Source organism: Girardinichthys multiradiatus, chromosome 1 (assembly GCF_021462225.1).
Source record: "Girardinichthys multiradiatus isolate DD_20200921_A chromosome 1, DD_fGirMul_XY1, whole genome shotgun sequence".
NCBI classification, from domain to species: Eukaryota; Metazoa; Chordata; class Actinopteri; order Cyprinodontiformes; family Goodeidae; genus Girardinichthys; species Girardinichthys multiradiatus.
In genome coordinates this window covers 13935871-13951092 of record NC_061794.1, presented here as the reverse complement: position 1 = coordinate 13951092, position 15222 = coordinate 13935871, and the positions used below count along the sequence as shown (strand labels likewise).

At 39.7% G+C, this 15222-nt stretch overlaps 1 protein-coding gene and 1 long non-coding RNA gene across 3 annotated transcripts in view; one reads left to right on the top strand and one right to left on the bottom strand.

Moving 5' to 3' along the window:
• Nucleotides 1–7207: 7207 nt before the first annotated feature.
• LOC124882390 lies at nucleotides 7208–14382 on the bottom strand. Its single transcript, XR_007041895.1, has 3 exons — nucleotides 14283–14382; nucleotides 8446–8499; nucleotides 7208–7266 (listed from the first exon to the last, which is right to left on the bottom strand). It is a non-coding gene; the product is annotated as an uncharacterized LOC124882390 (long non-coding RNA).
• fam131c (family with sequence similarity 131 member C) overlaps nucleotides 14316–15222 on the top strand; it is a 21934-nt gene continuing 21027 nt past the window's right edge. Inside the window, exon 1 of one of the 2 annotated variants that reach the window (XM_047388515.1) lies at nucleotides 14316–14507. In XM_047388515.1, the coding sequence (XP_047244471.1) occupies nucleotides 14477–14507 (31 nt within the window). In that variant the 5' untranslated portion in view covers nucleotides 14316–14476. The remainder of the gene's footprint in view (nucleotides 14508–15222) is intronic. The other variant, XM_047388672.1, reaches the window with a different exon arrangement.

The following is a 15222-nucleotide window of genomic DNA, read 5'->3' as shown; positions in this document are numbered from 1 at the left end:
CTCAGGAATCTTTTGCAGGTGTTTAGAGTTAACTCGTTGATTCAGATGATTAGGTTCATAGCTCGTTTAGAGACCCTTTTAATGATATGCTAATTTTGTGAGATAGGAATTTTGGGTTTTCATGAGCTGTATGCCAAAATCATCCGTATTAAGACAATAAAAGACCTGAAATATTTCAGTTAGTGTGCAATGAATCTAAAATATATGAATGTTAAATTTTCATCATGACATTATGGAAAATAATGAACTTTATCACAATATGCTAATATTTTGAGAAGGACCTGTATATGCTTTTACAAACAGAGAGCCATTGTAGTGATCTATGAACTGGTGTAATGTGATCCATTTTCCTTGTTTTTCTCAGGATTCTGGCAGCAGCATTTTGGATGAGTTGCAGCTGCCTGATTGATTTTACAAAGACCTGTATATTTACTATTATAATAATCTAACCTACGAAAAAAAATAGCTGCTGTGCACCAAGTACCATAATTGAACGTTGTGGCCTACTTGCAAAATATCATGCACACAATCCTGACATGAGTAGGCTTTTCTCCAGAGAAGCTACATGCAGGGTGTTGTTGAAGATAAATCCATAAATAAATACACATTATGACCAATTTGAAACAGGTACCCTTAACAAATATATATCACAATAGCTGTAGGATGGCTGCTTTTATTTGCAAATGATTAAAAAAACAGACACAAAAATGTAATAAGTAAATGAAACAGTTGTAAAAGAATGTAAAAGTCAAGGATACTGTCTTTCACATTACAACAAAAAAATGGTTTAGCAGAAAAATAGCAACTGATTTAGGCTTAGCTATAAACTAAGTTTAATCTGTCCATATTCCCAGGGCTGATTGCTGCTGACTCTACATTCTGCAGCTTCAGTGCAGCCAGACCCTGTTGAGGTAAATAATGTTTCTCCTTGAGTAAGTACATTTTTCTCAGCTCCCACTCACCAGAGGCAGTGGGTCTATAAAAAGCATGGTGGTCTGTCAGCTTGACCTTGTTAATAACATAAAGTTTCTTCTCCCTTGCAGAAAATTAGTTTCCATATTTTATTTAGACTTGGTAATCTCTACACTAACAGAGTGGAAAAAAACTAAAGTTCCACAGAAGCTAGAGTAAATTTTGTTTGTGATACGAAAATGAATATAATCACATTTTGTTTTCCATCAAATGCTCCAAATGCTGAAGCAAAAAAACGCTGCCTCATGAATACTTTGTAGAATTTCGGAGTGATCCAGCACTGAGAAGCTTCCAGCTGTCGTTCTGCTTGTTGCTGAATGGTTGTGGCTTCCCACTGAGGAGCATCACAGACTCACGAGGATATTGAACATTCCTCCCACTCCCTTTTTAGTCTTAGACAAAAAAAATCATCAGCTGACGCAAAACCCGACACTGTCATCTGCTCAATCTCAAGGTTTAATATTTGTGATGGGGGGCTCTAAACTGACAGGAGACTGAGTCACACAGAACAGAACAAGAGCCATTTTGCAGACGGCATGTCAAAGTGCCCACAGTGACAAGACAGTGTGGCAAATCAGACAGAACAGGAGCACATTGAGGCTTCGTAATAATCTAACATAACACAGATGGATTGTTCTGGTTCATGCAAGGTGGGAGGCAGGAGGAGACCCAGAGGAGGCTTGCAAACACTTTACCACTCTAACTATAAGCTTTATGAAAAAAGAAAGTTTTAAGCCTAGCCTTAAAAGTAGACAGGGTGTCTGCCTCACGGACCAAAACCGGGAGCTGGTTCCGCAGGAGAGGAGCCTGATAACTAAAGGATCTGCCTCCCATTCTACTTCTAGAGATTCTAGGAACCACCAGTAAACCTGCAGTCTGAGAACGAAGTGCTCTGTTAGGAACATATGGAACAATCAGATCTCTGATGTATGATGTAGCTAAATCATTAAGGGCTTTATATGTGAGGAGGTGAATTTTTAATTCTATTCTGGATTTAACGGAGCCAATGAAGGGAAGCTAAAATAGGAGAAATATGATCTCTCTTTTTAATTGTCATCAGAACTCTTGCTGCAGCATTTTGAATCAGCTGAAGGCTTTTAACTGCATTTTGTGGACATCCTGATAGTAACGAATTACAATAGTCCAGCCTTGAAGTAACAAATGCATGGACTAGTTTTTCAACGTCACTCCTGGACAGGATATTTCTAATTTTGGCAATGTTCCGGAGATGAAAGAAGGAAATCCTAGAAACCTGTTTAATATGGGATTTAAATGACATGTCCTGGTCTAAAGTAACAACAAGGTTTTTTACTTTATTACCTTTCTTGCCGTTACTACGTTTATTACGTTATTACGTTATTCTTGCCGTCCAATATTCTTCTCAGTTATTGCTGACTGTCGTCACTGTGCTATAATACTTGGATTTTTTTTATACCTTTGTACAATAACCACTTTGTTTTTTAACCGTGGCTTTTGCTAAAGGGTGCTATGAGTGCATTTTCAAAGAAAATCCTAATAGGACAGTGGAACTGTATTTCTTGTTCATCAGATTCTCTAAAATTAATGGAAGGTGTGAACTCAAAATGACTGAATCCTGGAAAATGAATCAGAATTTGTTTAACTGTGCACATTCATGAAATCAGGTTCTATTATATTTACATTCCTTATCTAACATATTTGTTTGTTATTCTATTGAATTAATGTTTTGGGAAACATTTAATTTTGTTTTTTATCATTGCCACATTTTCTCCATCACAAAAACCTGGCATTTTAACAGGGACCGTGTAGACTTAGGAGAGCCACTGAACACTAATGGAGCTTACGCACTTTTACCGCTTATTCCATAGTGGGTCGCGGGGGAGCTGGTGCCTATCTCCAGCAGTCTATGGGCGAGAGGCAGGGTACACCCTGGACAGGTCGCCAGGGTGTACCCTAGAATAAGCGGTAGAAAATGACTGACTGACTGCACTTTTACCTTTCTACCACCAGAGGTCAGACAGATCCTGAGCCTGCCCTCTTCCTTTGTCAATAAGAGTAGAGTGTTTCAGCATAAGTCGCTAAGACCTTAAACAGCCTCTGACACTCAAAGACAGGATTTCACTGGAAATGTCTTTGATATCAGGCTCTGCAAGTGGTATGGGGTGACTAAGCATGTTCTCGAAGGTTATTTTATCAGTCCACAAGGAGGTTTCCAGAGTTCAATGATAGTTTTCCTGGGTTAGAGCATACTGAGGATTCATGATTGGATTCTTCCTTTTTTTCTTCTTTTCAAAGGTTTTCCCAAAGGAGCACAATGAATCTCTGAGGGGCCCTGCTTTTCTTCGAGGTGTTCTAGTGTTTCTCCAGTGTGTGCTTAGAGGGGGTTTCAGACACACTGAGGGGATTATTGGTAGTCCACCATAAGGCTTTTAGAACTTTATACTGTTTCCCATAATGTCTTTAAAGAGTCCCAGAGGGCCACACATTTTTTGAGATACTTCCACCATGTCTCAACGAGGCTGTAGGGTTCATTGAGGTTTCCGGAAACCAATATAGCGTCAGATTCAACGCTGTGTTTTTTGGTGCAAAGGGGACTCTCGAAAAACATTGGATCTCAAGAAAACCAATAAAACATTTCAGGTTTACACTGTGGCCCCAGAAGACTGACAGCTCAGATGAATCTGTAAGTCAACAGAAATATCAAGCAGGTTACATCACATAAACCACGTTAACTGTGGAGAGTTAGGATATTTGTTGTTAATTATATGTGTTTTGTAGATCAGTTCTGAACTATCACGGAGACAAGATGTGGGAAAAAAATTATCAGATTTAATCTCTGTAATCACTAACAGTTTTTCCAAGGCCTTTTTTTTTTTTTTTTATCAATTTCTTCTGTAAGAATTTAGATTTTTCTTCTAATACTTTCTGCTTTAACGGACTGTAAAACTGAAGGAATGGTCTCTGGGGTCACTTAGAAAGGGTAATTGAATACATCAGTCAAATCTTTTCAGCAAATTCCTTTAAAGGATAAAGTCCGTGTCTGGATGTTTGATAGCTTTGTCAACCCAGATGTCCAATATCCAATAAAAATGTGATTTTTCCCTCTTTCTCTGGCAAATTACTTTTGAATCAAAAGCATGGATGTGGTTGCTACAGCAACAGGATTTTCCTCCACCATGGAGGCAAAGGCGCTGTTGCTGAGTGTGATGTCAGCATCAGTTACAATGCTAGGATAGGAACAACTGTAGCTGAGAAAGGAATACAGATGGTGTCATTTGTGTTTGAATTAGATTTAATTTAAAGGTGTGAAGATTAACATCTGTCTTCAGAGTGATACTAAGTTGACTGAGCCAGCTTCACCATTTATATGATAACACAAGCTCTAAATCAACGTTTGCTGAGGGTTTGAGGTAGATTAGCAGTTAGGCAAGTAACAGTCCTTATAAATGAAATTGATTTCTGGGGAAAAGCCATGGTTTTATCAGCCAGATGACTTTACACATCCAGCAGCTAAGAACATCATGTTTCATGTTAGTTGTAGAAATTATGGTCATAAGAACTAAAACAAAGTAGAAAGTAAAAGTTGAAACTGGTTCCAGACTTGATTTCTGTTTACGAACAAGCTAGGGTTCACACTGCAACACATCTAGCTGCTACAGGAAGTTAGAAAAGTAACAGTTTAACACTCAACAAGTTAAATGGAAGACTATAAGTGTGTTCCACTCAATTCAATTCAGTTTTATTTATATAGCACCACATTCACAACACATGTCATCTCAAGGCACTTCACAAAAAAAAACAAAAAAACAACACAGAAGCACTGATCCAGTAATACTTTCTGTAGGAACAAAAAGTGAAACATGAATGGTTGTAGCTCCTTTAGAGGCTTCATCTAGGAGAGAAACACAGCTAAGCAGATGAACCCCGAGCCAGTTTTCAAGTCTAGAGTATAGAACCACTTCAGGAAGGGCAGCATTTAATTTCTATACTCCTCAACTCTAGAATAAAAGCTTTGTCATTTCATTTTTTATGATCATTTTCATTTTTTTCATCAGTTTTTATTGATTTTATTTGCTTAAATTTGTGTTCTTACCTTTTTCTTTCTTTTTGTATGTATTTGTCTCAAGTTCAATGCTTTTGTGTGATGCTTTGTGTTTTGATGTGTATTTTGTATTCTTTTGATGTGTGTTTGTATTTCTGTTCCTTCATCTGGTTAAGCACATTGGATTACCCTGTGCATGGATGATTCTTTACATAAATAAACCTGCCTTGCCTTGGTATAGATGTAAATTATGCCTAAATAGTTAAATAAAGACAGCAAATTCAAAGTGTCCTGCTAAGAACATAGATATTTTCCACAATAAGTGATGCTTAGACTATGTTGTTTGCATATAGCACTGTTATTGAAAAGAAAATTGAATCTAAACTTGTTTCTGTTTACATCCAAGCTAGCATACGCATTCCAACATAACTAGCTGCAACATGAAGTTAAGGAGCAGTAAGTTAAGTAAAAGTAGTAGTGTAACACTATTAGGCCCATCCTTAAAAATGTTGTGGTAAGTTATGATTTCCTTATTGATAGTTATCATGTGTGTTATAACAGCAGCCAAAATGACAACATTTTCTGCATGATGTTATCCTGTTCACCCTCTATACTGCAGACTTCTCCAACTCCACAGACTACCATCTACAAAAATTCTCAGATGACTCTGCCTTAGTGGGCTTCATTACAGGTGAGGACGACTCAGAGTACACACAGTAGACACAGGACTTTGTGGACTGGTGCCAGTGGAACCACCTGCTGATCAACTCAGTGTTGTGATTATGAATATGATTATTTAATATTAATACTTTAATATTTTATTAAATAATATTTCGGTCTGGGGTTGTCCTGTAAATACCAGCCCAATAAGGCGGTGGTATTAGGACAAAATTGATGAGCCAAGCTCTGACATTATTGAACAACAAAACTCTGCACACATGGAATGAATTCACACAATTTCTTAAAATACAAGAATTTATTGACAAAAATAAGTCATCTCAAAGTCAAACATATTTCCATCAACAAACTCTTCACTATGCTAAAACAACCCAACTAAACTACCAAGCAGAATGAACAAGGAAGACTTAGGGGCTATGTAGAATATAAACAAGTGAATCAAAGATGGTTGAAAATTATGACCAAAACAGTGATGCAACATTACCATGTAATGTTTATGTTTGAGAACCAAGGATTATCTTGAAGAATCTGGAAATTAAGTTAAGTTAGTCTTGGAACTAACCTGGGCAATAATTGGCAAAAAGTAGTATACTTGAAGATCATTTTATTAAGTACTCTTGAGTTTGAGTTTAAGTATATTAAGTATACAATTGACTATGTACTTGTAGTGTACTAGAAAGTATACTAATTGAATATTTCTTCAGACTAAATTGGGACATTTTTAAGTTTATAAAAGTATACTTTAAGTATACTGTTACAAGATCATTTTAAGTTTACCAAATTATACATTAAAGTATGCAAGTACACTCATCTATATACTACTATATACTTGTAAGTTCGCTTAGCATATTACTTATAGCATACTATTTATATACAGAAATACACTTCTTAAAGTATTCTTAAAATTGACCCATAATGTATGTATACATCACCGCGATGTTTACAAAATCACAAGACAAAATCTTGAGAACTTTCATTTATTTATATAACATTTTAAAACATAACGTCCAGTGTTTTTTGCAATTACCTACCTAAATGATTAAAGGTGTGCAGTTCAAAAACAAAAAGCCTCTATGAAATGAAGTCCTGCTTTAAAAATTTAAAGGAAAAGGTGCACATTTGCATATAAAAATGTAAACACTATGAAATCCTTCTCTGTAAAAAATGGAACAGGAAAAAGTGTGCATATGCTTTTAAAAGTGTAAACAAAATAGTGTCTCCAACTGAGAACTGAACTCATGCCTTGTCAAAAGAAGGTAAAAGAAAAGTGCACATCTTTGGAACAAAAAATAAATATCTTGACAGAAACAAAAACACTACTTTTATGACTTCTTTTCATGTAGTTGCTTGGCATAGTTTATATTGTTGCATTTCTTTCTTACTTGTGAACAAGACCCCGAGATACTTAAACTCCTCCACTTGAGGCAGGAACTCCCCTCCAACCTGAAGAGGACAAGCCACCCTTTTCCGGTTGAGAACCATGGCCTCGGACTTGGAAGAGCTGATCCTCATCCCAGCCGCTTCACACTCGGCTGCGAACCGCCCCAGCGCATGCTGTAGGTCTTGGCTAGAGGGGGCCAACAGGACCACGTCATCTGCAAAAAGAAGAGATGAAATCATCTGGTCCCCAAACCAGACCCCCTCCGGCCCTTGGCTGCGCCTAGAAATCCTGTCCATAAAAGTCATAACTTTTATGGACAGAATAACACGTCATAAAAGAATTTGCAATGTTTGTCTCACCTGTGCATTGTTCAATTCCTATTGTAACTATTACCGTGATCACCATCAAAAAACAAAAATGCAAACATAATCTAATAACAGTAACAAAACAGAATATTTGTTTTGTTTTTATAATGTCTTACCAATCAGCAGGACATTATTTTAAACCTTTGCTTTATATATTTTGAATTTTTATTTATATTATTGGCCAGGCAGAGTCTCAAATGTATTTCTAACTTCCAAATTCTCCCTGGACTATTATTTCCTCATAGTATTTTTAAGAAAATTGCTGCAGAAAACTCCCTGGGAGCCTGTTTTATATTCTTTCTCTGCACTAAGAACATAAATTAGCTTCACTTTCTGATCAATTGCTTTGCGGGACCTATTGTTGAGTTTAACTAAAAGAGTGACAGTGGATGTCATGTTCTCCACTTTAATTAGCTGACTCTTAAGGACTCTTTGACCTTTGTGAACAAGTTGATGGCACAGCTGTATGGTGAATAAATTGGAGGTTCTCTTCAATGGTGTGTAGAACCCAAAAGCAAATGTTTCAGGAGGCAAACAGGTTGAAGAAATTTAGATTAAAAAAAACAGGAGCAGTAACAGAAAGTCCAACAACAACAGCCTAATGCTGAAAATACAAACTATGTGAGGCACAACTGGACCAAAACACAAAGCTTAGTTTAGAGGATGACCAACACATATAAACCCATCAAGCACATTTACTGAGAGGATAATGAGCAGAGGTATGCTAAACAGCAAAGTTAGATCAGCTCAGTCAGAGAATAGGAAGCAATTTTTGAGAATAGGAACCAGACTTTAAAAAATTTGCAAGCACAGAATGCAGCTCAAGAATTCATAGAACCAGTAAGATTGCCAGGGTCACAAGTGAAATTGATCTGAAAACATTTAAAACGTTTTTCCACAGCACTTTTTGCTTTGAAAAGTGAGAAGTGATTTCTCATTCTGATGAAGAAAAAATAAGAAGTGCAATGAGGCATCTCAAGTGTAGTGAATGACAAAACAGAAGACGAGGCAGAAGAATAGAAATGTACCTCCTTTTGCGATGTTCAAAGTTGTTTTCGCTAACCGCGTTTAAAAGGAGAAATCTGTAAGGACAAAGAAGACAATAACACTACAACAAGTATCTGAGGACACCAAGCTGTGATATTCGTCGGCAACACTAAAACTAGAGTTGCTTCCAAAGTATTCAACAAAATACACATTTTGTAGATGAATTTATCAAATCTTAGTACATTATATTACATTGGATCCATTAGTTAAAAAATAACAGTGACATAGGAAATTTAAAGTAATTATTAATAATATAAGCAGATCTTTCACAAGAAAAAAGTTTCTTTTTGGAAGTGAAAGTGGAGCCAGGATCCCATGGAGACACTTTTCTTTAGGTCAAAGGCTCTAACACTATGCATGTGGGAAAACTCACATAGCACATTACCCTCAACACACTAATCTTCAAGGTGAAGCATGGTGGTGGCAGCATCATGCTGTGGGGTGCTTTTCTTTAGCAGGGGCAGGTGATCAGAGTTGATAGATGGAGCTAAATACAGGGCAGTCTCAGAAAAACAAATGTTAGAAGCTTTAAAAGGCTTGAGATAAGGGTGGAGGTTCACCTCCAGCAGGATAATGACCCTGAATGTGTCAGGATCTGGAGTTTTGTTTGTGTGTGCTTTTTCTTTTGTTACTATGTTCACTTCTCAGATGGTGCTGGAGTTCTCAGGTGTGCTGGGTGACAGGTGCGACTGATCTGCTGATTGCTTGGAGGTGTACTTAAGCCGAAAGCTGCCAGCATTCAGCGCCAGAGTGTTTGCCTTCAGTGGTACAAGCTCAAGCCACAGCTAATCTTTGCTTTGTGCTATGCTCTTAGTAACCTTTGTTTGTGCTCCTTTGCAGGTTGTTTTACCTGAAACTTCGGATTACTCTTGTTGATGCCTGACTTCGCTCTCAGCATTGTTTTGCTGTTTTGGATTTTCGACTTCTGGAGAAAGGTCTCCTATTTTTGTGGATTAAGATCCAAGATTCCTGTTTACTTACCAGGTGGCAGCTTCCTGTTTCACCGTCATCTGAACCTTGGCATAAGTGTAACCTGTTCACCCTCCAACGCAAGTACCTCCATACTGAACTCCTCATCATCCCTCAACCCCCCCCCCCCCCCCCTGGCGGTTAGATCACTCCAACATAGTAAGCTTCATCTCATAACCCATTTATCACGTTTAGTGTAGTGTTTTGATTTATTTATTCATGTTAACTATAGCACTTCAATTTACCTGCTTTTTCTCTTTCTTTGTACAGTTGGCGATTTACCAGTTCCTGCACATTTCCCATTTACCTTTGTTTGAGAAAATAAATCTTATTCATAATCCTGTTACTTCTTCTGAGTGTTTCATCTGCATGTGGGTCAGAACTATCTCGAGCATAATGACAGAACACTCTGGCCACCAAGACCCTGCAGAAGTACTTAGAAGAACTCTTTCAGAACATGTAGTCCAAATTCAATCTCACGGTTCATCTCTTCGTTCCCTTGCAGAGCAGCAACAACAAACTAACCAACAGTTAGAACAAATAGCTTCCATGCTACAGCACTCCCTAAGTACTCAGTCCTCCTCGAGCGTAGATGGCGTTACTGTATCTCTGGTGTCTCAGCAGCTTCCTCACTCTCGTGATGTCATTTCCCCGAACCCTGAAAAGTTTTCCGGAGAGGTGAGTAATAGTAGAGGTTTTTTGCTCCAGTGTACTCTTGTGTTTAACCGCTCTCCACACTCCTTCCCACACGATGATGTTAAGATTTCTTGCATCATTGGATTATTAACAGGCAGGGCTTTGCAGTGGGCAGAGGCCCGGTTCTCTGATTGTAGTAATTGTGGTTGCACTTTTGATGAGTTTGTGCAGGAGTTTAAGCAAACTTTTTCCCCTGAGGTTGATAAGGCCGGTACAGGTCACCAGTTGTGGTCACTAAAACAACAAAATAGACCTCTTACAGAGTTTTCAATAGAGTTTCGTACCTTAGCAGCCGTTGAAATAGTAATGTTTTGAAAGCAGCATTTTTTCATGCTTTGGATGAGCCTTGAAAGGATGAGTTAGTTCTTATTGACGAGCCTCTCACACTTAATGAGACTATTTCTTTAGCTACAAGGGTGGATAATAGAATGAGAGAAAGGAGAAGGACTAGAGTTGAAAGATTGGTTTACAAATCAGTCATTTACTAGTTCACCACCCAATGCCAAGCCCCCACCTTAACAAAAAGCTCCTGAATCTGAGCCCCTGCTGGTGGGAAGTACACGCCTGACCCCAGAAGAGAGACCGAGACGCAGATGAACTAAGCAGTGTTTTTACTGTGGTTCTCCAGATCATTTCGTTGCCGCCTGTCCAGTCTGCCCTGGGCAGCCATTAAACAGGGTCGGTCAATTATGAAAGGGGGATTGGCGGACCACTCCCTTACTTGCAAAACCCCCAGACTTAGCCTGCCGGCTACTATAATTTTTAACCAACACACTTTGAACTTATCTGCCTTTGTGGATTCAGGTTGTGAACAGAACCTAATAGACTCTGAGCTGGTTAACAAGGCTGGAATCGAGGTAGAAACTCTCTCATCTCCATGTTCTGTTTTAGCTTTAGATGGTAAAAAATTACAACAGATTACTCAGCGCACCAAGCCCATAGAACTCGTGTTGTCAGGTGACCACAGGGAAAGGATTTTTTTTTTGGTATTTCCTATTTCTCAAAGCTCATTAGTTTTAGGCTTCCCTTGATCACTCAAGCATAATCCTCACTTAAATTGGCCCGAGCGTCGCATTGAATCATTGTCTCTTAGCTGTCATTCCACTTGTCTCCAGTCAGCTTTTTCCCCAAGTTTCCCTGAGTCTAATGGTGAGGAGGATGAGACACAAGACTTGTCCCACGTTCCCTCTGAGTTCCATTACCTACGACAAGTTTTCAGTAAGACGAAGGCGCTCTCTTTGCCTCCTCACAGACCCTATGACTGTGCTATTGACCTACTTCCAGGTGCCCCTCTACCTTCAAGCAGACTCTATAATATCTCCCGACCAGAACAAAAATCTATGGAGAATTATATCAATGAGTCACTTTCAGCAGGTATCATTCGGCCCTCTTCTTCACCTCTTGGGGCGGGGTTCTTCTTTGTATGGAAAAAGGATGGATCTTTGTGTCCTTGCATAGACTTTAGGGGTTTAAATCAGATTACTGTAAAAAACAAGTATCCTCTTCCTCTTATCACTTCAGCTTTCGAACCAGTACATGATGCATCGCCGGCATGTCCGTCATGTCCTTCAGCGCCTTTTGGAGAATCGTCTATTTGCGAAGGCCGAGAAGTGTGAGTTCCACCAATCCTCAGTTACGTTTTTGGGCTACATCTTAGAGGGTGGACAGGTACGCTCGGACCCGGAGAAGATGAAGGCGGTATTGGAATGGCCTTTACCAGATTCCCGTGAACCATTGCAGCAGTTCTCAGGGTTTACGAACTTTTATAGGCACTTCATCAAGAACTATAGTCAGACAGCCGCCCCCCTTACCGCATTAACCTCTTCAAAGATTATATTCTCCTGGACGCTGACAGAGCTTTCCTGGAATTAAAGAAGTTTTCTCAAGCCCCCGTCTTAGTTCACCCAGATTCTACTAAACAGTTTATCTTGGAAGTCGATGCTTCAGACATTTGGGTCGGGGCAGTGCTGTCACAGAATTCAGAAGATAGAAGACTACATCCCTGTGCTTTTTTTTCCACAGCAGACTAAGTGACGCTGAGAGAAATTGTGATGTGGGTGACAGAGAACTATTGGCTATCAAACTAGCCTTAGAAGAATGACGGCACTGGCTTGAGGGTGCTGCTCATCCCATTCAGGTTTGGACAGATCATAAGAACTTGGCATGCCTTCAGTCAGCCAAAAGATTGAATCCACGTCAATCCCGTTGGTCTTTGTTCTATTCCCGTTTTGATCTGTGCATCTCTTTCAGACCAGGCCCTAAGAACACGAAGCCCGATGCTCTCTCCAGACTGTTCGCAGTTAATGATTCAGAGAAGGAACCATCTCCAATCCTGCCTCCCAGTTGGACTATAGGGGCACACAAGTGGGAGGTGGAGGACATTATAGCCAGGGCTCAACAACATGAACCCGATCCCGGCACGTGACCACCAAACCGTACCTATGTTCCATCTATTGTTCTTTCAAGACACATCCATTGGCTTCATACTTCAAGGTTTTCAGCACATCCCGGAGTAAGCAGAACTACAGCGCTAGTTCTGAGAAGATTCTGGTGGCCCTCTGTACATAAAGATGTGAGGGAGTTCATTCAAGCCTACACTACCTGTGCCAAGAACAAGACAAGTAACCAACCACCCTCGGACCTCCTCCAGCTTCTCAGCATTCCCAATCGGCCATGGTCCTACATTGCCTTAGATTTTGTGACCGGCCTTCCCCTCTCGCAAGGTATGACCACCATACTCACAATTGTAGATCGTTTTTCTAAAGCATGCCATCTCGTTCCTCTTAGAAAGCTCCCGTCGGCACTTCAGACAGACAGGCTTCTCACTAAGCATGTTTTTCTTCTGCATGGGATACCTCAGGACATTCTGTCTGACTGTGGACCACAATTAATTTCTCAAGTTTGGAAACAGTTCTGTTTAGTGTTAGGAGCCAAAGTCTCTCTTACCTTGGGGTATCATCCTCAATCGATCAGACTGAAAGGATGAACCAGCATCTGGAGTCCACTCTACACTGTCTCACGTCCACTAATCCCAGTGATTGGTGTTCATACTTACCATGGGTTGAGTATGCTTTGAACTCACATGTTTCTTCAGCTACTGGACGCTCCCCCTTCGAATCATCCATTGGTTATCAGCCACCTCTGTTCACAGCAGATGAAAAAGAGATAACGGTTTCCACTATCCATCAACATATCCGTCTCTGCAGGTCCATCTAGAACTCAACCATCCATGCCCTCCATCAAACCGCATATCAGAATAAGCATTTCGCTGACCGGAAATGCCGACCAGCTCCAGAGTATCATCCTGGACAGAAAGTCTGGTTGTCAGCACATGACGTGCCTCTTAAGTCTATGTCCCGGAAGCTTTCGCCACGTTTTATTTGACCTTATGAAATAGAGACTATTATCAGCCCCTCTGCGGTTCGCCTTCGTCTTCCTGCAAATCTTCGCATTAGCTATTTTGCAATGAAGAATGAGCAAAGGTTTCTATATGTGCAAAGATGGTAGAGACAAACCCCAGAAAAAACTTGTGACTGTAATTGCAGTGAAAGGTGGTTCTACAAAGTTTTGACTTAGGGGCAGGGCTCAATATAAATGTATGCCATAATGATTGATATTTTATTGTCAAAAAACATAAATTATGTTTTATTTTGCTTCCACTGCACAGTTATGCACTAGTTTGTGTTGGTTTATCAAAAAAATAATTTACTGCAGCTTGGGTTTTTACTGGTGCTGGTGAATAAATCTACAACAAATAAAAATGAAGCCGGGTCTGATCTAAGACCAAGACCATAAAGATGTGCACTTGAGACCAAGACAAATCTTGTGCATTACAAAATGACCAGAATCTAAATCAAATCTGAACCTTAAGATGATCAAAGTGATCTAATAAGTGTTTTGTCAACTGCTGAGATTACAGTCTGTCATTTAACCAGATGATTTACACTCTGATTATCCTTAGCTGTTCACTCTGAGGTTGCAATGAATACAGTTGTATGGAGAGGAAGAATACAGTGGGAAGAGAATGGTAGACACAGAAGGGGAGGGGATTCACACTCGTCAGCAAACAGGCTGTCATGCTTTCTCCCCAATTTCCTCCCACTCTCTGTCCCCTTCTTCCCCTCCCCACACTCTGTTAGTGACGCTCTCTCACCTCTCTTTTCCCATACAGACAAGTCAGCCGGTGCATCAGTCTCCAGCTTATCCAGCGTTTGCTCCCCCCACTCGGTATCTCAGCTTAGTGATACTTCTCCTGCCTCTGCTGCCTCTTTTCTCTCCTCCTCCTTTTTCCACTCTTCCTCCTCCTCCACCATGGTGAACAGATAACCGGTTGGCTGCGCTTAGACCATGGGTGCCTGCCTCTGCAAAGGTCACAAAGGTCAGTGTCAGAGTCCACCTGTTTTTGCCTGAATATCTGAGGATTGTCTCAACTTGCAGGATAAACATAAGAGCTGCAGAGGAAGTTTTGAACGATCACCAATTCTGATTTTAGCAATAATCTACATTAATTTTGTGAGAGTTAAGTGTTGTAACTTGAGCAGACATAGCTGAATAATATCCATGCAGTGCTGACTCTCGACTGAGATAGATAGTGTCTAGCTTAGTGCTTGAGTGAGTTGACTCTATTAAAGGAACAATTACTCTGAATCCAGAAAGACTCAGCTCTAAAACCATAAATCTGAAAAATTTTCTAATCTGCTCCGTCACAGCTGTTTCAAAAAGCAATCTGTAGATGCTGACTTGTGGACAGGAGGTAGATGATGGAGGGAGAAAAGCACTGGCTTTGAAATGTGACAGACTGTCATCCCCGATTGGCCAGGACTTGAAGATGTGATTTGAGTTGCAATTTTCTCTTTTGTGTTTGATGCATCTGAGAGGCTGTTTTGCTGGAATAGTTGGATATGTTTCGGAAAGAACAGGAGTAATACAATTGTGCCATCCAAAGATTCTTGTAATTTAAAACTAATTTATGACATCCCCTCTTTCTGTAATGCTGCATATTTTTACTTCACATTCAAGATTACAAGCTTCGGCATAATTTTCAGGTGGGAAAAAAAAAACAGAAAACAATGTATGTTTTACTTAGAAAGAGC